The sequence below is a fragment of the Natator depressus genome, chromosome 3 (genome assembly GCF_965152275.1).
Source record: "Natator depressus isolate rNatDep1 chromosome 3, rNatDep2.hap1, whole genome shotgun sequence".
NCBI classification, from domain to species: Eukaryota; Metazoa; Chordata; order Testudines; family Cheloniidae; genus Natator; species Natator depressus.
The window spans coordinates 3,415,967-3,441,052 of NC_134236.1; the positions used below are offsets into that span (position 1 = coordinate 3,415,967).

A 25,086-nucleotide genomic window follows, 5' to 3' on the forward strand; every position below is an offset into this window, starting at 1 on the left:
ATGATCTGGAGGATGGTGTGGATTGCACCCTCAGCAAGTTTGCGGATGACACTAAACTGGGAGGAGTGGTAGATACGCTGGAGGGGAGGGATAGGATACAGAAGGACCTAGACAAATTGGAGGACTGGGCCAAAAGAAATCTGATGCGGTTCAATAAGGATAAGTGCAGGGTCCTGCACTTAGGACAGAAGAATCCCATGCACCGCTACAGACTAGGGACCGAATGGCTAGGCAGCAGTTCTGCGGAAAAGGACCTAGGGGTTACAGTGGACGAGAAGCTGGATATGAGTCAACAGTGTGCCCTTGTTGCCAAGAAGGCCAATGGCATTTTGGGGTGTATAAGTAGGGGCACTGCCAGCAGATCGAGGGATGTGATCGTTCCCCTCTATTCGACACTGGTGAGGCCTCATCTGGAGTACTGTGTCCAGTTTTGGGCCCCACACTACAAGAAGGATGTGGAAAAATTGGAGAGAGTCTAGCGAAGGGCAACAAAAATGATTAGGGGTCTGGAACACATGACTTATGAGGACTGGCTGAGGGATCTGGGATTGTTTAGTCTACAGAAGAGAAGAATGAGGGGGGATATGATAGCTGCTTTCAACTACCTGAAAGGGGGTTCCAAAGAGGGTGGATCTAGACTATTCTCAGTGATAGCAGATGACAGGACAAGGAGTAATGGTCTCAAGTTGCAGTGGGGGAGATTTAGGTTGGATATTAGGAAAAACTTTTTCACTAAGAGGGTGGTGAAACGCTGGAATGCGTTACCTAGGGAGGTGGTAGAATCTCCTTCCTTAGAGGTTTTTAAGGTCAGGCTTGACAAAGCCCTGGCTGGGATGATTTAGTTGGGAACTGGTCCTGCTCTGGGCAGAGGGTTGGACTAGATGAGCTCCTGAGGTCCCTTCCAACTCTGATATTCTATGATTCTATGAAATCCTGATTCATATAAAAACAACCTAAAATCCACTAGATTTTGTACAGCCCCCGCAGTGGCTGAATAACCCACAAACACCTGGTTTAGTTGTAGGATTGTCCCTGGGAAATCATGGGCCCCTGCTCACTTTTGGCTACTGTCCTGTGCCTGATCCCAGGTCCAATTCCAGTCCTGCCTGCTCAGGAATGTGGGCTCCCCATTCCCCATTGAACCCACCAGCCAGTTCAGATACTAGGGGTCCCCCACCATGACCATCCTGAACCCACAGCCTGCTCCTGAGCCCAGGTGTCCCCCTTTGCCCGACCAGATCATCTCTGAACTCTCATCTTCCCATTGGCCCTCCTGGTCAGCTGTTGAACCCAGGTCACTGCTCTCTTTTACACACTACACCGTGGGTGATTTTAATAGTTTTCTTCTCTAATTTCACTCAGGCCGCCCATTATCAGCAAAGCAACAGGAAAGTGGATAACACTGCGGCAAGCATTGCCTGATGTGGGGAAAGCCCCAGCACCCCAGAACCATTCGTGCAATGGGGCAGTGGAGGCAAGTTATATGGGCTCCTGGTGCCCAGGCTCCAGCAATATTCAGTGCCTGGGGGCCCGGCTCCACTAATGCTCGGGGCCAGGCCTTCCCCCCCCGGCCCCGCCTGCCGCCCCCACGTGCCTCCCCCCATGTGGCCACCGGCCTCCCCTTGCTGCCCCCGCACACACCTCCCCGGAGCAGAGCATCCCTGCCTCTCCCCTGCAGCTCCATGCTGCCTCCCTGCAGCAACTCCCATCACAGGTGCCCTAGTGCCCCCCATCCAGACTGCCCCTGCCCCTGCCCTTCCCCCTCAGACCCTTCCCTTTTCCGGCGGGACCCTCCACCAGCACAGTCCCTGCCCCCCTGCCCGCAGTCACCTCTCCTGCCCCACGCTGGGCAAGGGGCAGCCCAATCCCCCACCTCCAGTGAGGGGTAGAAGCAAGCAGGGGAGGAGGTGCACGTGTGATGGCAGCCCCCCCCCATCCTCTGGCACCCACCACGGGGGAGGCGAGGGAGATTCCTGGACCTGAGAGGGGCCCTAGCAGCAAGTGCAGTGACAGTGGTGGGGGCGAGTGTGCTGCAGGGGGGAAGAGGGGGTCCCCTACCCCAGAGCTTGCTGCTGCCAGCAGGGAGAGGGCTGCGGGGAGTCCTCCTCTCTGGCTCCAGTCCCGGGGCAACCTGCCTGCACCCCAAACTCATCCCCAGCCCTGCCCCACCCCAGAGCCCAGACCCCCAGCCAGAGCTTTCACCTCCCCGCACCCTAACTCTCTGCCCCAACCCCTCATCTCCAGCCCCAGACAAAGCTCTCATCCCCCCACACCCCTACGCTCACCCTGAGCCCCTCCCACACCCCAAAGCCCTCATCCCCAGCCCTAGACAGAGCCCTCATCCCCCCGCATCCTAACTCTCTGCCCCAACCCTGAGCCCCCTCCTGCATCATGAACACCTCATCCCCAGCCCCACCCCACAGCCCTCACCCCACACCCCAACCCTCTGCCCTAGCCCTGAATCCCCTCCCATGCCCCAAACCCCTCATCCCTAGCCACACCCCAAACCCATCCCCTGCCTCACCCCACAACCCTCACCCCTGCACCTCCTCCCATCCCCAAACTACCTCCCAGAACCTGCACCCCCTCCCTCTGCACCTCCCATCCCCAAACTGCCTCCCATAGCCTGCACCCTGCACTCCTCCTGCACCCCAATCCCGTGCCCCAGTCCAGGTCCTGCACCCCAGACCTCCTCCCCCACCCAAACTCCCTCCTAGAGCCTTGCACAGGTGGGGGGCGGAGTTTGGGGAGAGGCAGGTTCTGGGCAATACCAAAATTTCTACAAACCTACCACCCCTGCAGTAGGGAAAAACAAAGATGGGCAAAAAACAGATTGCAAAACACACAGAGATCAATCAGAACCCTCGGCGCTGTTGAAAATCCCCCTACGCATCTATCTGCATCTTTAAGCATCTGTCCCCAGGACAGATCTGTCCCCAGGAGCTTAGCAGCACTCAGAAAAGATCTGGACAATTATCTGGATGATGAGAACTTCCAGCGTTACAATAGCAGGGATTTTAAAAACAAAAGTTTGGAAGGGACAAGACCCTCCTATGTCAAGGCATGAGCCAACCTCTAACTGCCTTGCTGGGGATTAGGAAGAAATTTACGCTAGAGGCAGGGGTGGCAGGTTTGACTGGCCACTGTCAGAGACAGGTTTCAGAGTAACAGCCGTGTTAGTCTGTATTCGTAAAAAGAAAAGCTATGCATCTGATGAAGTGAGCTGTAGCTCACGAAAGCTCATGCTCAAATAAATCGGTTAGTCTCTAAGGTGCCACAAGTCCTCCTTTTCTTTTGTCAGAGACAGGAGACTGAACCGGGTGGGTCGTTGTTCTCATCTAAACCCTGCCTGGGGGCCCACATCTTGCAGGGTGCCCACAATATGTGAGAATTCCTATGTCCCTAAAAGCCAGCCCTGTACCTTATGTCGCCAGCGTTCTCCGGCTCTCTGCTTTGCTCTGCAGTTCCTCCGATTTTTCCTCTGTCTCAAGCCGGTGACTCTGCAAGGCTATTTATACAGCACAGTTTCAGTTTCAGTTTCCGTTTTGGTAGCTTGCCAATAACTTCCCCTAATTTCCTGTAAATCACAGAGTTTTTAGAAAGAGTGAAAAAAGTCACTTGTTGGCTAAGCAAAGTTCTGACCGGAGCGAGCAAAGTGAAACCTGGCAGGGTCTGGGACACTCTCTCAGCCCTGGTCTACACTACAAGTTTAGTTAGAATTTAGCCACGTTATTTCGATTTAAGCCTGCACCCGTCCTCACAACGAAGTCATTTCTGTCAACGTAAAGGGCTCTTAACATCGATTTCGGTACTCCTCCCTGGCGAGGGGATTAGCGCTGAAATCGACATCGCTGGGTCGAATTTGAGTTAGCGAGGACGCAATTCGAGGGTATTGGCCTTTGGGAGCTATCCCACAGTGCTCCATTGTGACTGCTCTGGACAGCACTCTCAACTCAGATGCACTGGCCAGGTACACAGGAAGAGCCCCGGGAACTTTTGAATTTCAATTTCCTGTTTAGCCAGCGTGGCGAGCTCCCCTGCACAGGTGACCACGCAGAGCCCAGCAGCACAGGAGACCATGCAGTCCCAGAATCGCAGACGAGCTCCAGCATGGACTGAACGGGAGGTGCTGGATTTGATCGCTGTATGGGGAGAGGAATTCGTGCTGGCAGAGCTACGGTCTAAAAGACGAAATGCCAATACGTATGGCAAAGTCTCCAAGGCCGGGATGGACAGAGGGTACAACAGGGAACCGCAGCAGTGCTGCGTGAAAATTAAAGAGCTCAGGCAAGCCTACCAAAAAACCAAAGAGGCAAACGGTCACTCCAGGTCAGAGCCCCAGACATGCCGGCTCTATGCAGAGCCTAATGCAATTCTAGCGGGGGCTGCCACCACTACCCCATCCGCGTCCATGGACACCAGCATTGGAGGACTCTCAGTACACGGGGATGGGAAATTTGGGGACAAGTGTAAGCAGAGTCAGGATGAGCTCCACCCTGACATTTGGGGGTGAGGTGTGGCAAGTTGTGGAAAAGAATTTCAGGGGCTGATCTCAATTTGCATAGGCACACCCACCCTGCCTAGCGTGAGCCCATAGCTACCCAAATGGTCACTTTGGCTGCTGTGGGATCCCCAGTGACTCTGTTATTAGGGCAGGAAGAATAAATTGTTATTACTCTGATTATGGGAATCAAGGACGGTGGAACTGTACTTGGCCTTTTGTTATGATGGAGGGACTCACCATCAACTAAGTAGCACTTGCTAGGCAAGGGACATGGGTTCCAAAACTCTGTGAATTGAGAGAGAGGCTGGGGATAGGTGTTAATACTTGGTAGCATGGGCCCCCTTGTGAGGGCCTTGCATGCTAATTGTACTTTCTTCACTGTGGAATATCAGAGCTAATTTTGATTCCATTAGGAGTCTAGTTACAGGCTGCTGAGCTGCATTCACTTTGGGCTGATGGTGCACCAGCACTGAGGCTCCCCTACTACGAGCTGAAATCACAAAAGAGCTAAACTTACTAAGAGCTGAAATCACTGAGTGTTGTGTTAAGTAGTGGGGGAGTCTGAAGATATATGGGGGAGCAGATTGTGGGATGGCAAGCAGAGCGGCTGGTGGAGCAGAGCAGTTTGCGGGACAGCGAGCAGAGCAGAGCGGCTGGGGGGAGCAGAGCAGTTTGTTGGATGCCTAGAGCAGCCCATGGGGTGGCTGGCAGAGCGGAGCCCCATGGAGAGGTGGGGCCATCAGCTTTGGACCACGTAAGGTGTCCCTTAAAACTGCCCCCCCAATTTCCACCCAGGTTGGGAGGCAAAACTCTGCAGATAAACTTTTGAACTCTGGGGCTGCTTTTTGAACCTGACAGAGACTTTTGGGTCGTTGGACTTTTGGGACTTTGGGTGATTTTGGGTTGCTGGACTCAAGAACTAAAGGGAAAGGACATGCCCCAATTTGCTTGGGGTGGGTTTTTTGCTCATGGGTTGTGTTATGAATCCTGTTGGTGGTGTTTCCCCAACATAATGCCACGTTGTTTCTCTCTGTTTTTAAAAGGCTATTTGTTACACTCAGACTCTGTGCTTGCGAGAGGGGAAGTATTGCCTCTTGGAGGCGCCCAGCGGGGGTGGTATATATTTGTCCCAGGTCACTGGGTGGGGGCTTGAGCCGGTTTTGCATTGTGTTATTGGAATGGATCCCCTAGATACTGAACCCGGCCCTTGTTGCTGCCAACTCTGACAGGCAGAAGGGGTACACAAGGAAGATGAGAAGGACGAGGATAGCGCTGCGCGGGGAAGCGGAGAGACCGTTCTCCTCAACAGCCAGGATCTGTTTATAACCCTGCAGCCAGTGCCCTCCCAACCCTCCACTGGCCGTATCCCAGACTGTGATGCCAGCCAAGGCACCTCTGGTGAGTGTACCTTTGTATATATAATACGTGGTTTAAAAGCAAGCGTTTGTTAATAATTTATTTGCCCGGAGGACTTGGGATGCATTCGCAGCCAGTACAGCTACTGGAAAACTCTGTTAACGTGTCTGGGGATGGAGCGGAAATCCTCCAGGGACATCTCCATGAAGGTCTCCTGGAGGTACTCTGAAAGCCTTTGCAGAAGGTTTCCGGGGAGAGCAGGCTTATTGCGTCCTCCATGGTAGGACACTTCACCACGCCAGGCCAGTAGCAAGTACTCTGGTATCATTTCATAACAAAGCCTGGCAGCGTATGGCCCCGGTGTTTGCTGGCATTCAAGCAACATCCGTTCTTTCTCTCTCTGTGTTATCCTCAGGAGAGTGATATCATTCATAGTGACCTGGTTGAAATACGGGAATTTAATTAAGGTCCCCTTAATTCAGAGGTGGCCCTTCCTAAAGTGCTGCTTGCCTGTGGCTGAAAAGAAATCATCCCTGCATTTAGGCAAGTGTTTGGGGGGGAGGGGACGTTGGCGCTGAGCTGTTCCCTGGGATTTTCCCTGAAAGCAGCCATGTGGTAGGGAGAGGGGGTGATGAAACGATCATCCTAGAGAAAGGGAAGCGTTCGGGGGGGTGAAGGTGGCGCTGAGCTCCTCGCTGGGATCTTCCCTGATACCAGCCACGCGGTGGGGGACGGGGGGTGGTGTTCAAGCTGAGCTGTTTGCGCTTGTCTGTCCAAAAGGATGTGGGGGGTTAGCTGGGTTTCTGCTGCACGTTAATCCAAAAACCACAGCACCTCCTTTTAAATGGCCAGCTCAACGGGCTTTGCTTGCTATGGGAAAGGAGGGCGCTGCTGTTATGGAGGTTGAAGGGCTTACCATGGCTGCCTGCAAGCCGAAATCTGTTGGCCGGCCCAGCATGTGGGATCTCTCACACCACACCTGCGGGCGCTGACATTCAATATAAGATGCAAAATGCGACCTTGTACCGAAAGCACATGTGCTATGTTCTGTGAATAGTTTTGTTCACCGTGAAAGAGTCTACGCGTTGTTCTGTAAAATGTATCTCTTTAAATAGTACTCTCCCTTTCTTTCCTCCCACAGCTGCCAATGTTTCAACCCCGACCCAGAGGCTCACACAGATAAGGCAGCAAAAAAACCGCACACGCGATGAAATGTTCACTGGGCTCATGCAGTCCTCCCGCACTGAAAGAGCTCAGCAAAATGTGTGGAGATAATCAATATCTCAGTCCAGGCAAGCGGCAAACGAACGGGAGGACAGGAGGGGCGAGCGCGAGCAGAGGAGGGATGATTGAGATGATAGGTGGCGGGAGCAAGATGAGAGGCGGTGGGAGCGCGACAAGAGGAGGCAATGCTGCGGCTACTGGGGGACCAAACGGACATGTTCCAGCATCTGGTGGAGCTGCAGGAAAGGCAGCAGGAGCACAGACAGCCACTGCAGCCCCTGTGTAACCAACCTCCCTCCTACCCAAGCTCAATAGCCTCCTAACCCAGATGCCCAAGAACTCGGGGTGTGGGGCTCCAGGCACCCAACCACTCCACCCCAGAGGACTGCCCGACCAACAGAAGGCTGGCATTCAAAAAGCTTTGAAGTCCAATGTGGCCTTGTCCTTCCCCCCTCCAGTCATCCACCAGCCCACCCGGTGCTTCCCTAATCCTCCACCCCTCCCGGGCTACCTTGGCAGTTATTCCCCTATTTGTGTCATCATCAGTTAATAAAGAATGCATGATTTTAAAACAACTTTGACTTTATTGCCTCTGCAATCAGTGCTCGAAGTGGGGAGGGCGGTAAGGGGGGAGGGCGGTAGGCTTAAAATGAATTGGAGTGGACCAAGGAGGCGGGTTTTCATCAAGGGAAAGCAAACAGAACTGTCATACTGTACCCTGGCCAGTCATGAAACTGATTTTCAAGGCTTCTCTGATGCGCACCACGCCCTTCTGTGCTCTGTTACTCACCCTGGTGTCTGGCTGCGCGTAACCAGCTGCCAGGTGATTTGCCTCAACCTCCCACCCTGCCATAAACGTCTCCCCCTTACTCTGACAGAGATTGTGGAGTGCACGGCAAGCAGCAATAACAATGGGAATATTGGTTTCGCTGAAATCGGAGCGAGTCAGTAAACTTCACCAGCAAGCCTTTAAACGTCCAAATGCACATTCTACCACCATTCTGCACATTCAGCCTATAGCTGAACAGCTCCTGACTACTGTCCAGGCTGCCTGTGTATGGCTTCATGAGCCAGGGCATTAAGGGGTAGGCTGGGTCCCCAAGGATAATTATAGGCATTTCTACATCCCCAGCAGTAATTTTCTGGTCTGGAAAGTAAGTCCCTTCCTGCAGGTGTTTAACCAGCCCCGAGTTCCTGAAGACGTCATGAACCTTTCCCGGCCATCCCACGTTGATGTCGGTGAAACGTCCCTTTTGATCCACCAGAGCTTGCAGCACCGTTGAAATGTATCCCTTGCGGTTTATGTACTGGCTGCCCTGGTGGTCCGGTGCCAAGATAGGGATATGGGTTCCGTCTATAGCCCCACCACAGTTGGGGAATCCCATTGCAGCAAAGCCATCCACTATGACCTGCACATTTCCCAGAGTCACCACCCTTGATAGCAGCTGCTCAATGATTGTGTTGGCTACTTGCATCACAGCTGCCACTACAGTGGATTTGCCCACTCCAAATTGATTCCCGACTGACCAATAGCTGTCTGGCGTTGCAAGCTTCCAGAGGGCTAGCGCCACTCGCTTCTGAACTGTGAGGGCTGCTCTCATCTTGGTATCCTTGCGCTTCAGGGCAGGGGAAAGCAAGTCACAAAGTTCCATGAATGTGCTCTTATGCATGCAAAAGTTTTGCAGCCACTGGGAATCATCCCAGACCTGCAACATGATGCGGTCCCACCAGTCTGTGCTTGTTTCCCGGGCCCAGAATCGGCGGTCCATGGCATGAGCCCGCCCCATTGCCACCAGGACATCCAAAGTGCCGGGGCCCGTGCCTTGAGAGAAGTCTGTGTCCATGTCCTCATCACTCTCGTCATCGAGCTGCCATCGCCTCCTCGCCTGCATTTGCAGGTTCTGGTTCTGCACAAACTGCATGATCATGCGCGAGGTGGTTAAAATGTCTTAACGGCTGCGGTGAGATGAACGGGCTCCAGGCTTGCCGTGCTATGGCATCTGCTCGGGCAATCGAGGGAAAAGGGTGCGAAATGATTGTCTGCCGTAGCTTTCACGGAGGGAGGGGCGGCTGACAACATGTACCCAAAACCACCCGCGACAAATTTCTTGCCCCATCAGGCACTGGGAGCTCAACCCAGAATTCCAATGGCCGGCGGAGACTGTGGGAACTGTGGGATAGCTACCCACAGTGCACCGCTCTGCGAGTCGACGCTAGCCTCGGTACTGTGGACCCACACCGCCGAATTTAAGCGCGTAGTGGGGACGCACGAAGGGACTGTACAAAATCTGTTTTGAGAAATCGACTTCTAAATAATCGACCAAATTTCATACTGTAGACGTACGCACAGATCTACCTCCCAACTCCAGAGCGGTCTCCTTCCATCCAAACAAAATTTTGGCCCGTCCCTCAGACATCTCGTGATGTCTAGCCATCAGCTGAATCTCAATATGGCTAAAACAGAGCTCTTTCTTGTGACAACAGGAGACTGCTTTGCATTTGGTTCTTCTCGTGGTGTGGCATTTTGAGAGTCTGTTCCAACATCCATTAGTCATGTAGGGTTGCCAGGTGTCCCTTTTTTGACCAGAACGTCTGGTCGAAAAGGGACCCTGGTGGCTCTGGTCAGCACCGCCAACCGGGCCGTTAAAAGTCCGGTCGGCAGTGCTGCGGGTCTAAGGAAGGCTAGTCCCTACTTGAGCTGGCACTGGGCTGTGCCCTGGCGCAGCCCAGTGCCAGGTCCAGCTCCTAGGCGAGGGGGCCACAGGGCTCCATGCGCTGATCCCGCCCTGAGCCCCGGCTCCGCACTCCCATTGGCTGGGAACCATGGATAATGGGAGTTGGGGGGGCAGTGCCTGTGGGCGAGAGCAGCACATGAAGCCCCGTGGCCCCCACCCCCCCGCCTAGGAGCTGGACCTGGCAGCCGCTTCCAGGGCACAGCATGGCGCCAGGACAGGCAGGGAGCCTGCCTTAGCCCCACTGCACCGCTGACTGGGAGCTCCCTGAGGTCAGCCTGTGCCCCAACCCCGAGCCCCAACCCCGTGCCCTAGCCCTGAGCCCCCCCAAACGTGGAACAGAGCCAGGGGTTTGCCCCCTCCCCACACATTCCGACTCAGATGCACAGGGTGGGGGGCTATAGGGACCCCGTGGAGCCTGCTCTCTGTGCAGCTCCCCATGGTATGGATAAGCCTGCAGAGGGGAGGTAAGGGGATGCCTTACGCCCCCTTATGCCTCCGCATGGGCCTGCAGGGTGGGCCCCAGTCTGGTCCAGTGAAAATAGTTACTAAGTATCCCAACCACAATGGAGAAATCTCTTCTCGGGCATTGGCCACTGTCAGAAGACAGGATACTGGGCGGGATGGACCATTGGTCTGACCCAGTCTGACTTTGTTCTTGTTATAAACATTAACAGATACTTCCAAAGGGAGGCCTCAGAATGAGTGGTGTGGGCCCAGTCACTGTCCCCTTTTCTGCCTCAGTTTTCCTATATGTAAAATGGGAATGATTATGGTTATGAAACTCCATAAAGGGCTTTGAACTCTGTGCACGAAAAGTGATATACACAACCGAACTATTAATTTTTATTACATATACTACCTTGTAAGTTCCAGTGAAGTACTGATGTACCGTTTTTACGAATGACATAGTGGATTCAAAAGTGATTTGCACATACCATGTAATGAGTCAGTTCCCCTCAGTCAAATGTTGGCTGTCCTTAATTATTTTACTCTTATTTACCTTGTTTAATCCATTTAGATTGATTACCAGATCTTCATGTGATGAAAAACACTGGAAAACTGGGCTTTTATATGTACTAAAATCAGTCTCTTAAATTCAATTAAATCCCTGTTTAATGTGGATAAAATTTCAGATGTATGAATGAATACAGCAACAATTTAAAAGAAACCAATCAAATAATAGATTTTTTAGTGATATGATGATGATCACATTTGTCGTGTTGCTGTAACATGGAATTTCACTCTTGTAAAATTACTTTTTTTTTCTTTTTGTCAGTTATTGTTCCATTTGTTTTTCAACAAAAGTGCACAAGTTCCGGTGGTTTATAGGACCAGTCCTGCCGGCATGCTGAGTGAAATCCTGGCCCCACTGAAGTCAATGCAAAATTCCACTTCTGAGCGGTGTTGAGTATTTGTCATTCCAAGCGGATGATTTCGAAGGGGCCAGACTATCACCGTCTTCTCCAGAGATCCCATTGCCTTCAGAGGGGTTTCTAATTTGAGGTAGCTACAGCACAGGGTGACCAGATAGCAACTGTGAAAAAAAGGGACAAGGGGTGGGAGGTAATAGGCACCTATATAAGAAAAAGTCCCCAAAAACGGGACTGTCCCTATAAAAACAGGACATCTGGTCATGCTAGTACAGCATGAAGCCCAGTATTGTGAGAGGCACTGTATGGCTTCATTTCCATTACTCAAAACAGACAGATATTTCCCTCAGTTATGGATGAAAAAACGTAGAGCTATTTAATTGCACAGGAGGTATCTAATTACACAGATTGGTCTCATTTTAATGGATTAGCCTGATTAGGACTTGCATTCTGATTATGATCTGCAATTTTGTAATGTTATTTACAATAGTATATCTAAATTATAAACAGGTAATGGATAACGGATGGCTGTCTGCAACAGACATTACATTTTGGGATTAAACTCTTATTTTTAATCATTAACATGTGAACGACTTATTTGTTTAATTTTTTTTCACTGTAAACATGTAAACTGAATGATTAGAAAATGATTTTGGGGGAGGGGGAGGGTCTGGGAGGAAGATGGGGGGTAGGGAGGGTGGGCTTTGTGGGAATTGGGTGGTGTCTGGGGGGCAGTAGCCAAGTAGGTGGCTGAGGGCTGGGTGGAAGTTGGAGGCAGCTGGGCCCTGTCTTGGCCAGAGATCGGGGGTGGATGGCAGTGTGTCCAGTTGCCCCGAGCTATGCATATAGGGCAGGGCATTGTTACTGTCCCAGGAGCAGCCTAGGAAGTATATCAGTGGTGCTGAACTAATTCGTAACAAAAGGGTAACAAGTCAGTTTGGAGTATCCTGAAGTAGGGGCACCCTCATCTCTGTCCAGAGTTGCCTACGGAGAGACTGAGGGTCACAAAAATGTTCCAGGGGCTGGAAAACAAGCCTTATGATGTGAGGCTGAAGAAGTACAATGGATTCAGCTTATTGAAGAGAAGGTTAATAGGAGGTAACTTGATCACAGCGTAATGGTACGGACGAGAGATCTGATGGTGGTGGGACTTTTCACCCTTGATGACAAAGGCATAACAAGATCCAGAGGCTGGAAGTTGAAGTTAGAGAAATTCAGTCTTGAAATAAGAAGCACTTTCTTAGCAGTTGTAGCCTGATCAATTATTACACATGGGTTTATTTCATGGGATGCAACATGCACTTGTCATACATGACAGGTTCTTTTTCAGGCGGCTATTTAGAGTTAATTGAGAAGATGAAATTCGGTGAAACACACAGAGAAACTTTGATCTTTAGTTTATACAGACAAGTATAACTGAAATCATAGAAAAGTCAATATACATAAATATAAAGATAAGATCAGCACAGTAAAGTGGTTTCCTGCATTGCTTATACTTACAATCTTGCCTTACAACTTTACTGAGACCATTGGAAAGAAAGATAGAAGGAAAAGTAAGTGGAATCTGTCAGAAGGAAGTTTATAGAACCTGAAATCCAGTGAACCTGAAAAATGAGGAACTAGACTGGATCTTTTCTACCCTTTCTTTATGTAACTTATAGACTACATAGCCATATTTGATCAATTTTGGCAACCATAACAAGACGAATACCTGGCAATTATCCATATATGGCATTCCAGGTGTTTCTAACCTTGCCTCGAATCATTAATGTTAATGACCCATGTCACTCATTTCCTAATAATTCATACTGGTTTTTGTAGTCTAGCTGCCTAGTAACCAGATTTCAAAAGCTCCCTTCCTGTGGAATTCTGCAGCGTACTGTACTTTTTTGTGGTTATTTGTTTCTTTTACCAAAAGAGAATGCAGAATTTATGACCTGGGTATTGTCTTAGCCCTGCTGCACTTTTCTCAGCTAAAACACAGCTTCTAGCATAACTACTTCCACAAGGCCTTGCACTAATAAAACGGGCCTTTAACTGTAGCAAAGCCTAATAACCCAATGATTTGTTCTCCTACTTACTGTTACAACTTCAATAGCTTCCATTATTAGTCTATAAGCATGCTTAGCAGATAAATTATATTTTCTTCTAACATACAGCACCTCCACGATCAGCTCAGGGGTCAACAGAGTGAAGGTGAGTAAACATGGGAACAGCTTCCCAGGGGAGATGATGGACTCACCATCTCTTGGAGTCTTTGATGCAGTCTTAGATATACTCAGAGCTCTGAGATGGTACAGAGAATCCTCTTTCTGACTATCTGGCTGGTTCTTGTTCGGGTGATACTGATCACCAGATCTCGGGTCGGGACGGAGTTTTCCCCCCAGGTCAGACTGGCAGGTAGTTTTGTGTTTTTTCCCCTTGCTCTGTGGCATGGGGAGTGGTTCGCCTGCTGGGATCCTCTGCTGCTGCCTGAGTTGACCTTCTGGCTCACATCAATCGAATCACACTTCTGTTCCTCTTCTGGATCTCATTTAATACCATAAATATAACACTCAAAACAAGCGTTCCAGCCTTCTTGCCCCGGCTCAGTTAGTTGTTTCAGCTTATAACTGACTTCATTATCTCTAAAGCCCTCCCTCTAGGCTCAGACATCTGTCAGCAAATACAGCACCTGCATAAACACATTCCTTTGCATCCTTGAGAGTAGCCATCTACTCTGTAGTCATGACTCCTTAATGGCCTAAAGTATTCTGTATGAATTCAACTAATTGAGCGCAGACAATGGAAGGGCAATGGGAATATTCCAAGGGGCATGAATTATGGGGCAGTTAGGAAGCTCTCAGAATACAACTCTCTTCAGTAGTCCTGTGCCTGGAAGGCATCTTCAAACTCTTCCTCAGTTGTCTCGGTCCCCTGTGTGGGCCTTGCGGGAGCCCTAGGCATAACTAACCGTGTGACCCAAAGGCTCTGCATCAAAGTAAGCCCTGGCTTGGCAAAATAACAACACACTAGATATTAGCTAACACCAAGGAAGCACATTCCTGACCTGAGAGGATGGTACAGGATGTTGTTAAGTGCTGAAGAATGTTGTTGCTGTGGCAACACTGTCCAGGCTGCTAAGCTGCTCAGTGCTTCTCCTCTTGGAGCTCCAGTGTTATCAGCGCTAGCAGAGCGTGCAGACTGCTAATCCGGCAGAGCCTGACGTTACTCAGGCTTGGTTTGGTGGCGAAGATGCTCGGCCAGGTTTATTGCCAACGAAGCACGGTACCAGTGCCCTGGCTTCGTAGCTACAGCTCCGCTCACACATGTGTGCACTACCAGTTCATTCAGGACACCAGGATGATGCCCCACAGGCTGCGCACAGGTGACCCTCCTGTGACTTTTCTTTTTTATAAACTGTGACACAAGTTTTGCACTCCAGATATGCTCAGTTACCACTGTTATCCTTGGACCTGCTTGTTCGAACAAAACATCCTTACCCATTATCCTGTCATCCCATCCTCATATGACAAAGGGTCGGTGTGTTCCTGTACCATCTCTTAGGAATCCGTTTACATAGTTACTTGAGAACTCGGGGTGTCCTCTCCCAGCCTCTCTGGTACAAGGATGTGTTCCCAGCTGGCTGCCTGTGGCATGCAGTGGGCCCGCATGGCATCGGATCGCCTCAGCAAAAGATGTGGCTCTGTGGGCTTCTATCCCGGTGTCCCTTGCGCAACCTTCTGATGCACTGCCTTATGGGGAATTTTTGCTTTGTATTATGGGATATCCTCACTCCTTGCAGGGAATTTGTGACTGCAGGGGGTCGAATTCCCATAAATCCCGTGGTACTATTCCATAATCTACTCTTATTTGCTCTGTTTTCAGCCGCACTGCTGAAACCATGGGCGCAGCACTGAGCAGCAATGCTCTGGGGTCCATTTTAAGGCCGGGACAAGGCATTCTCTTGCATTTGCAAGCCCACTGTGCTCAGAGACATGGTACCGAGGATGAGTGGGCAGCAAAAGACATTGTCCAGCCGCGACAAGCATTTGCCGACCAACAGGCGCTGAGCGGTGGCATTGGGGTGTGATGCAGAACTAGGCCGACCAGCAGAACTTTTGGACATGGGAGGTCACATCCCTGGAGCTATGTGCCAGGCTCACCCCAGCCCTGCAGCACCCAGGCACTGAGACGGCAGCTGCCCTGACTGTGAGGAAATGGGTGCTGAGAGCCAGGTGGGAGCTTGCAGCCCCACATTGCTATCGGGCGGCAGGCAAGCAGTTTGCTGCTGGGAAGAGCCACAAGGAGGTGGTCGTCAGCCAGATGCGCCAGGCCAGTAAACGTGTCCAGCTGCGGAGCAGTGTGACCGGACAGTGTGCAGGAAATAACTGATGGAGTCAATGAACTGGGCTTCCCTGGTTGGGCAGGGGGTGATAGACAGGCTGCACATCCTGATCCTGTCCCCCCACTTGCCTCTGAGGGGGCTTCTCCATTGTTGTGCAAGTGTTGGTGGATCACCAGGGATGATTTACGGACACATTGGTTGGCATGTGTAAGTCCTTGGGGGGAGGGATAGCTCAGTGGTTTGAGCATTGGCCTGCTAAACCCAGGGTTGTGAGTTCAATCCTTGAGGGGGCCATTTAGGGATCTGGGGCAAAAATTGGGGATTGGTCCTGCTTTGAGCAGGGGGTTGGACTAGATGACCTCCTGAGGTCCCTTCCAACCCTGATATTCTATGATTCTATCTTTAGGAACACAGCACCTCTTGACAGGTTGAAAGCAGGAACGATTCTCCCGGACTGGCCTATTGGCATTAATAGGGTTCCAATGCCAGCTGTGAGTCTCAGGCAACCAGGCTACCCCTTTCCCCTGGCTCACGAAGCCTGGCACCAGACTCCTGGGCAGCAGCAAGGCAAGATTTAACTATCTCCTGCCAAGCTTGGGGAGTGCATGGATAGGCTGTCTGCTGAACACGGGGCAGCTGAAAATAGGATGTTTAAGGCCAATTTCTGACCACAGGAACAACCAACAAGAGTGTCATGGTAATGAATTGATGGATGCAATAATAAGTTAAGATCAGTGATATGCTAATCTATAGAAGGACAGTCCAAAATTAGTAAATTGAGGTGTGACATTATCGGCATGAATTGTGACCGTATAGATCATTGTTGCAACCAAGGTCATATAGTTGCGCCAAATCTTGTACAAAGGAGGTCAAGTAAGGTGCCTATGAAAATACTGTAATTTGCTGGTTATGATGATGCTGTCTGTATGTGTGTGTCATTTTTGTAGTTGAAGTTACGAATATTGGCTATGTACTTATATCTCAATGTGTTTGATTCTAAGTGGCATCACTGAAGCATTTGGTCAGCCTCTTGAGAAGAGATTATTCTGAGTAAGTGCCCAGTCAAGAAACACTTAACTGACTATGGACCTTGGGAGGCTCCAATCCACATATGAGGAGCCTTCCTGGGAACATTCAAGGGAGCATGTGAGCAATGGCTGCTCTACCTGCAAACTGAGTCATGCATGGACATGTGACTTGCCCATGTGACTCCAAACTCCATCTTGCTGCTGTGATTTTCCACAGTAAGAACAAAGGGGTCCTTCCACATGGCAGAGGATATAAAAGGCCCTGGAAACCCCTCCATTTTCTCTTTAATCCTGCTTCTGAACTCTGGAGGGACCATGCTATAAACTGAAGCTCTGAGCAAAGGACTGAACGACCCATCCAAGCTGGGATGTTTGTACTCCAGAGACTTGATTGGTTTAAATCAGCAATAGTCCCATCAGGCCTGAAACAAGCCTGAACTAAGAACTTTGCCATTACTGTATGTATTTGATTCCATTTAACCAATTTTAACTCTCATCTATATTTCTTTCTTTTTATGAATAAATCTTTAGATTTTAGATTCTAAAGGATTGGCAACAGCGTGATTTGTGGGTAAGAGCTGACGTGTATATTGACCTGGGTCTGGGGCTTGGTCCTTTGGGATCGGGAGAACCATTTTTCTTTTACTGGGGTATTGGTTTTCATAACCATTCATCCCCATAAGGAGCGGTGCTGGTGGGGATACTGGAAAACTGGAGTGTCTGAGGGAATTGCTTGTGTGACTTCTGGTTAGCCAGTGGGGTGAAACCGAAGTCCTCTCTGTTTGGCGCCTTAGTAGTGAAGGACCCCCAGCCATGGGCTGTGACTTCCCTGCTCTAAGCAATTTGTCCTTAATTGATACTCTCAGTAGTGTCCTGCCAAAGGCCACTTTGTTACACCCCACAAGAGCAGAGCAGGCTACACTGGGGACCCAAACCCTTGAAGAGAGAAGCAGGTTGCTTCAAAGATTGGAGAGCCTGCAGCAGGAGCAGCACCGCCTCCAGGCCCTGCTGAGGCAAAAGCTGGGGCGATAGAGCCCCCCCCACCCGAGAGTGGTCTTAAGGGGGAGGGTGTGTAGTGGGGCAGCTGCCCCACTTTGGCATAGGAGGGGTTAGAGCAGGCTGCAGGAAGCCTGTGCAGAACGCAGCTAATCAGGGACAGGCTTATTAGGAGTCAATCAGGAGGCAGGTTGCCCCGTAGCCCTGATATAAGGGTCTGCTCAGCAAAACAGAAGGCAACCTCTCCCTGAAGGGCAAGAGAGAAGGACTGGCTGCCTTAGGGAGCACAAGGACAGAACAGCGCTGGGCAAAGTCAGGGGACCCAGAGGGAGCTCCAGCCTGATAACAGCCAGAGTGGGCCCCTGATACAAAGGGCAGAGAGGGTGCGAGGGCTATGGGGAAGTGGCCCAGGGACGGCAGGCGGGACAGGGGAGTGGAGGAGGGCAGTAGGTGGCTATTGCTCGAGGGCTCCCTGGGTTGGGGCCCAGAGTAGTGAGCGGGCCTGGGTCCTGTCGCCCACCCCCCCTTGCCCCACTGGCCTCTGAAGGAAGTGGCCAGCAAATGACTGAACTTTGCCCCTGAGGGAGGAGCTAGACTATGGGCTGCAGTCCGCCACTGTGGGGCTGGGCGAAGGGCTGCTGGTTCCCCCGGAACGGGGAGAACGGAGTTGGGGAACAGCTGGAGGGCCATGCCCTGAAGAGGATGCCATGGTGCAGAAGCGACGTGGATCCAGGGAAGGTGGCGAGAGCAGTGTGACAGTGGGCGAGACACCACTTGAAGAGGGTGCACAGGGACTGGATTGAGCTAATTCCCAGAGTGACCAGCAGGAGGTGCCACAGTGGTGAGTCTGACCCTGTTACGCTGCGCATGGTGTTTCTGTGCTGATATTTATGTTGGGGGAACTCGCCATAGCTGCTCTTACCATGGCTCATGAAGCCTCGCTCCAACATCGCTGACTGAAAAACAAGGGAATTCAATAGACTGAGTAGCTGCAGAATGGTGGTGGCATGCACCCTTGGTCATCTAAAAGCCCGTTTGTGATGCATCCAGACCTGCCTGGATGCCAGTGTGGCCAATGTGGTTTGGATTATCATGGCTTGCTGTGCTTTGCATAACGTATGTGGGGAATACTGCCACAGCAAGTGGGCACAGAACAGAATTGCTTTGCAAAGTCTGTACAGACAACCTGAGCTCACCCATGTGCACACTGCTCCTGGTTCCTGGTGGCCAGGGAAATTCATGAGGCTGTGTGCTCACACATAGTGTGGGGAGCCAGGAGGTGCGTTGGGTTTGTGCTGAGGTACAGTATAGTGACGCTGTGGTACTGTTAGACAAGCTCCATATTGCATCGTGACATATTTATGTTGTGAGATACCTGGGTGGGTTTCAGACAGCTGGAGGAGGACCCACAAGGATAACTCATTTGGCCCTGGTTTTGTGCTGTGGAGACTGTTAATGCACTTCAATTGAATCACTGAGCAATATTTAATCATTTTAAAAGGAAAAATAAACAAACATGGGCACCATGTTTGAATCAGAGATTGCAAAGTCACTGTGACTACACCCTGGGTGATACAAGCAAAATGAAACATGCGAAAAGTGAAAACCAGACTATACACCATACTGCATTGCACTGCTCCTAGTTATGTTAGTGAAGAAATGCATATTGCCAGAGTGGACAGGCTGTGATGGACCTTATAGAAAACTGTGACTTAATTTAGGTAACAAGGGGCACCATTTCAGATTTTGGTAGGGGAGGCAACTTTAACCGTGATACCAAGGACTACTTAGGCACCTGAAAACTCCAGGTTTTTGGCAGATAACTTAGCAATTATCTGACAGGAGCACGGTATCTAATTCCTATATAAAAGAAAGGAAAATTAAGTAAAATATTAGACCCACTCAGCTCTAATACTAACATGTTCTGCCATTGTGGCAAGTCATTTAAGGGACCCTGGTTAGGTTTAAAACTTTAATGTATATTCTTACTTTGTTAACTCTGTGGAGAGAGAGAGACCCCATCAGGACTCCTGGGTTCTATCTCTGCTCTGGGAGAGGAGTGGGGTCTAGTGGGTTACAGTGGGGGCAGATACATCTGGGTTATATATAAGAACATCAGAATGGCCATATTGGATAAGACCAATGGTCCATTTAGCCCAGTATCCTGTCTTCCAACAATGGCCAATGCCAGGTGCTTCAGAGGGAATAAACAGAATAAGTAATCGAGTGATCCATCCCCAGTTGCCTGAAGCTAGGGACATGCAGAACATGGTTTTGCATCCCTGCCCAGCCTGACTAATAGCCATTGATGAACGTATCCTCCACGAATTTATTTAGTTCTTTTGTTGAACCCTGTTATAGTTTTGGCCTTCACAACATCCCCTGGCAAGGAGTTCCACAGGCTGACTGTGAAGAAACACTTCCTTTTGTTTGTTTTAAATCTGCTGCCTGTTAATTTCATTGGATGACCCCTAGTTCCTGTGTTATGTGAAGAAGTAAATAACACTTCCTTATTTACTTTCTCCACACCAGTCATGATTTTATAGACCTCTATCATATCCCCCCTGTGATGTTGCACTCCATATGTTTTATGGAAATATGGTTATGAATGTGAATATGATGTAACTGGAATATGCTTTATGCAAAAGGTCTCTTGTAAGGTATCATAACAAAGGTTATAACCTACTGAATATATTCCTCCTATTTGTATGCATGTATCATTCTTGTATCTGAACCTAGAAATATGAAGTATAACTCTGAGGTCCTATTGTACTTATGCAAAGTGTGGGCCTTTAATGGTGGTTTAGAAACTTGATGGCTCCCATTGACCCAGATAATTGATTGTAAATGGCCTTATTTACCTGAAAGCCTTCCTGTGTAGTGTGAGCCAGCCCATGGGGAATGAGGTCTCAGAGACATGTGATCATGTCACATGATACTGGAATCCATCTTAAATCTGGTACTTTTTCATTTAGAAGGAGGGGTGGGGACCAGGGACAGACAAAAGATTCTTGCCTTGTGCCAAAGCTATAAAAGGGGGGTGGAGCAGGACAAAGAGGGGGTGTCAGTCATGAGAAAACCCCTGCTTACCACCTCAGATATCTGCTGGGACTAACAAAGACTGTACCAGGGGAAAGGATTCGGCCCAGACTAGAAAGGAGTTTCTTCTGAGAAAGAAGCTAATTGGAACATCTCTGAGGGTGAGATATTACCTGTAATCAATTTCTTAATGTATTAGTCTTAGACTTGCATGTTTTTGCTCTATTTTGCTTGGTTACTTACTTTGTTCTGTCTGTTATTACTTGAAACCACTTAAATCCTACTTTTTATACTTAATAAAATAACTTTTATTTATTAATAAACCCAGAGTAAGGAGTTGTTACCTGTGGGGGGGGGGGGGGGGACAAACAGCTGTTCATATCTCTCTATCAGTGATATAGAGGGTGGACAATTTATGAATTTACCCTGTATAAGCTTTATACAGAGTAAAACAGATTTATTTGGGGTTTGGATCCCATTGGAAGCTGGGTGTCTGAGTGCTGGAGACAGGTAACCTGCTCAGCTGTTTTCAGTAAAAGCCTACAGTTTTGGGGGCATGGCCCAGACCCTTGGTCTGTATTACAGCAGACTAGCGTGTCTGGCTCAACAAGGCAGGGTTCTGGAGGCCCAAGCTGGCAGGTAAAGTGGGCTCAGAGGTAATTTCAATACATCAGGTGACAGTCCCAAGGGAGTCTCTGTGACCAAACCCATCACACCACCTTAGTCGTCTCTTTTCCAAGCTGAAAAGTCCCAGTCTTTAATCTCTCCTCATAAGGAAACTATTCCATTCCCCTAATAATTCTATTGCCATTTTCTGTACCTTTTCCATATTCCAATATCTTTTTTGAGATGGGGTGACCACATATGCACACAGTATTGAAGATGTGGGCATCCCATTCCTAATGATTCCCAATATTCTGTTCGCTTTTTTGTCTGCCACTGCACATTGAGTGGATGTTTTCAGAGAACTATCCACAATGACTCCAAGATCTCTTTCTTGAGTGGTAACAGCTCATTCAGACCCAATCATTTTATATGTAGAGTTGGAATTATGTTTTCCAATGGCCATTATTTTGCAGTTATCAACATTGAATTTCATCTGCCATTTTGACGTCCACTCACCCAATTTTGTGAGATCCCTTTGTAACTCTTCGCAGTCTGCTCTGGACTCAACTATTTTGAGTAATGTATTGTCATAAATAGAAAGGGAAGGGTAAACCCCTTTAAAATCCCTCCTGGCCAGAGGAAATCTCCTCTCACCTGTAAAGGGTTAAGAAGCTAAAGGTAACCTCGCTGGCACCTGACCAAAATGACCAATGAGGAGACAAGATACTTTCAAAAGCTGGTAGGAGGGAGAGAAACAAAGGGTATGTGTGTCTGTCTACATTTTGTCTTTGCCGGGGATAGACCAGGAATGAAGCCTTAGAACTTTTAGTAAGTAATCTAGCTAGGTATGTGTTAGATTATGATTTCTTTAAATGGCTGAGAAAAGAATTGTGCTGAATAGAATAACTATTTCTGTCTGTGTATCTTTTTTGTAACTTAAGGTTTTTGCCTAGAGGGGTTCTCTATGTTTTGAATCTAATTACCCTGTAAGGTATTTACCATCCTGATTTTACAGGGGGGATTTCTTATTTCTAATTACTTCTATTTTTATTAAAAGTCTTCTTGTAAGAAAACTGAATGCTTTTTCATTGTTCTCAGATCCAGGGGTTTGGGTCTGTGGTCACCTATGCCAATTGGTGAGGCTTTTTATCCAACATTTCCCAGGAAAGGGAGGGTGCAAGTGTTGGGAGGATTGTTCATTGTTCTTAAGATCCAAGGGTCTGGGTCTGTAGTCACCTAGGCAAATTGGTGAGGCTTTTTACCAAACCTTGTCCAGGAAGTAGGGTGCAAGGTTTTTGGGAAGTATTTTGGGGGGAAAGACGTGTCCAAACAGCTCTTCCCCAGTAACCAGTATTTGTTTGGTGGTGGTAGCGGCCAATCCAAGGACAAAAGGGTGGAATATTTTGTACCTTGGGGAAGTTTTGACCTAAGCTGGTAAAGATAAGCTTAGGAGGTTTTTCATGCAGGTCCCCACATCTGTACCCTAGAGTTCAGAGTGGGGGAGGAACCTTGACATGTATCATTTGCAAATTTTGCCACCTCACTGTTTACCCCCTTTTCCAGTTCCTTTGTGAATATGTTGAACTCTACTAGTCCCAGTACAGACTCCTGGGGGACACCACTATTTACCTCTCTTCATTGTGAAAACTGACCGTTTATTCCTACCCTTTGTTTCCTTATCTTTTAACTGGAGTGCCTGGCAATGCTTTCAGGATCATCTACTGATCCTTAATTTAATTACAAGCCTTTGGTTATCTTAATCACCTTGCCTCTGTTTACAAACAAACTCCTTGCCCCAAGGGTGGAAGCTGGGAGCAGTGCAGAAGTCATCACAGATCACACTCAAGCTGTGTTGCAGTTAAGAGCTCCGTCTGGGTCTAGGGTGTGCAGTGGGAGCAGATCTCTGGTATGAAACCCGGGGATGGGGGGAGGAACCCCTCCCAGCCTCCCCAGATGGCACCCCTGGAGCCCACAGTGGACTCGCCTGTTTTAAAGAAAAGCAGGCAACATCTCTTAAAATATTTTGAACATGCATTTATTTGCTGATCTCTTATAGGTATGCATCATTGCATTCGTGAGGTAATGGTAGGTAGCACTGTGTTTGCAGAAAAAATTGTTTATTCCTTATAAATGACATAATGTATTGCAGTAAAATCTTAATACAGAATTAACAGTTAGAAAAAGAAAAGCTATTTGAGATCATTTTTAAAGCATCACAGTCTGCACTAAGATGAGTGGCCTCTGAATGAGGGCTGACACATGGGCTCTTGCATTTCCTTCTCTACTCCCTTGAGGCTGGTCAGGTCTTGTTTTCTTTGACTGTTAGCCAGGCTGATTTGGTCCAGGTCCAAGGTTAAAGTTGCTTCTCAGTTTGCTTTTCAGGTATAGCACAGTAGGGCATGAACTCTCTGAAATCATTGTGCAAAAGTCTGTCTTTTGGGGTACTCAGAGTGGCAGCCGTGTTAGTCTGTATTCGCAAAAAGAAAAGGAGTACTTGTGGCACCTTAGAGACTAACCAATTTATGTAGCTCACGAAAGCTTATGCTCAAATAAATTGGTTAGTCTCTAAGGTGCCACAAGTACTCCTTTTCTTTTTGGGGTACTCTTCTTCTTCTCCTCTCTCTCTCTCTTATACAACCATTTTAACTTGGATGAGACAAATAGGTCTAAATTTTCAGACCTGATCTCAATGTGCATGTGACATTACCCAGGGTACAATCTGGACTGTTAAACAGCTGTGTCCCCTTAGTTCTCCAACCTGGGGTGCTTTTTACACTGCTTCACTGTGAGAATAAGCTCTCTTGTCTGGTCACACTGTAGCCCATAAGATCAGTTTGCCACCCTGCTATATTATATAATGTGTTTTCTTCATTGGGTTGATTCATACTATTTTGTTATATCTTACTATTGCTGAATCATACTTTCAGGGGTTGTTTATAAATTCCAGTATATGTTACTCATAAGAGTTATCCATGGTTATTCGTAATTCATAGTTGGCTGTAACGCAAACTGCAGGCCTGTATCCTGTATGATTAACTAGAGCAAGTTAGTATGGGTATTTGTAACCTTTGGCATCGGTCATTTATCTGTCGGTTGCCCCTCTTGACTTTGGGGAACTGAATATGTTTTATCATAGCTCTGGAACAGATTGGTAACCGCAGGGTACACCGCAGAACATGGAAGTCACAAAGGTAAAGGTTTCGGGAGTGAGATAATCAATAATATTAAAACATATGAATATGTGTCATAATATGTTAAGCTCTGGAATGAGTGTACCTGAAGATTTATTAGGGTGAGGAAATAAGATTTGGGCATGGTAGGTTGGGCCTGGATTAAGCAGTACCGGGACCCTATAAAAGGGGTCAACAACCGTGCAAGAGGGTCGTTCATTCGCCCTGCTTTTCCTATCTTTTATCAAGCTATTAGCTCAGCTTTGCAATAAAGCCTAGCTACTCAACACTCGAATGAAATCCCTACCAACTGGGGAAGCCTGGACCATCAAATTCATCGGGCATGCCAGGCGCAAGGCTGGTCCTCCGTCTCCTACTACCAGGCCTTCGGGGAAGGGTGTGAGCATGTTAGGCCAAGTAGTTCTCTATAATAGAGATGTTACCATCAGGAGTCACAGAGTTGTGTTATTGCTTTGTAACTCTGTGTTTCATAGCATTTGTTGTTCTTTCATTCATTTTAATAAAGACCTTATCAATTTGGTATTGTCCTCAGTTTAAGTGTCCTTGCCGTGTAACCCGAGAGTCCTTTACTGCTGTTGAACTCTCTCTGTGTTCTTGCAATTGTTGCTACCAAAGATGACCCACTGCCTTTGAATTAATTTTTAGGAATGGCTTCTCCAAGTGAAACAAAGCATGATGGAACTGGTGATTTCTATTATGAAGCAGGAAGT

At 48.7% G+C, this 25,086-nt stretch overlaps 2 protein-coding genes across 2 annotated transcripts in view; one reads left to right on the forward strand and one right to left on the reverse strand.

Moving 5' to 3' along the window:
- The window catches only part of LOC141983721 (interferon-induced very large GTPase 1-like), a 32,765-nt gene extending 29,277 nt beyond the window's left edge, over window positions 1-3,488 (reverse strand). The window contains exon 1 of the mRNA XM_074946747.1: window positions 3,422-3,488. The gene's annotated coding sequence lies outside the window, so the exon portion shown is untranslated. The remainder of the gene's footprint in view (window positions 1-3,421) is intronic.
- Window positions 3,489-4,078: 590 nt separating this feature from the next.
- Window positions 4,079-7,167, forward strand: LOC141984348 (uncharacterized). Its single transcript, XM_074947336.1, has 4 exons — window positions 4,079-4,467; window positions 4,637-4,643; window positions 5,752-5,902; window positions 7,002-7,167. Exons 1-4 carry the CDS (start codon window positions 4,079-4,081, stop codon window positions 7,133-7,135), a joined length of 681 nt encoding a protein of 226 aa, XP_074803437.1. The 3' UTR covers window positions 7,136-7,167.
- Window positions 7,168-25,086: the final 17,919 nt, after the last annotated feature.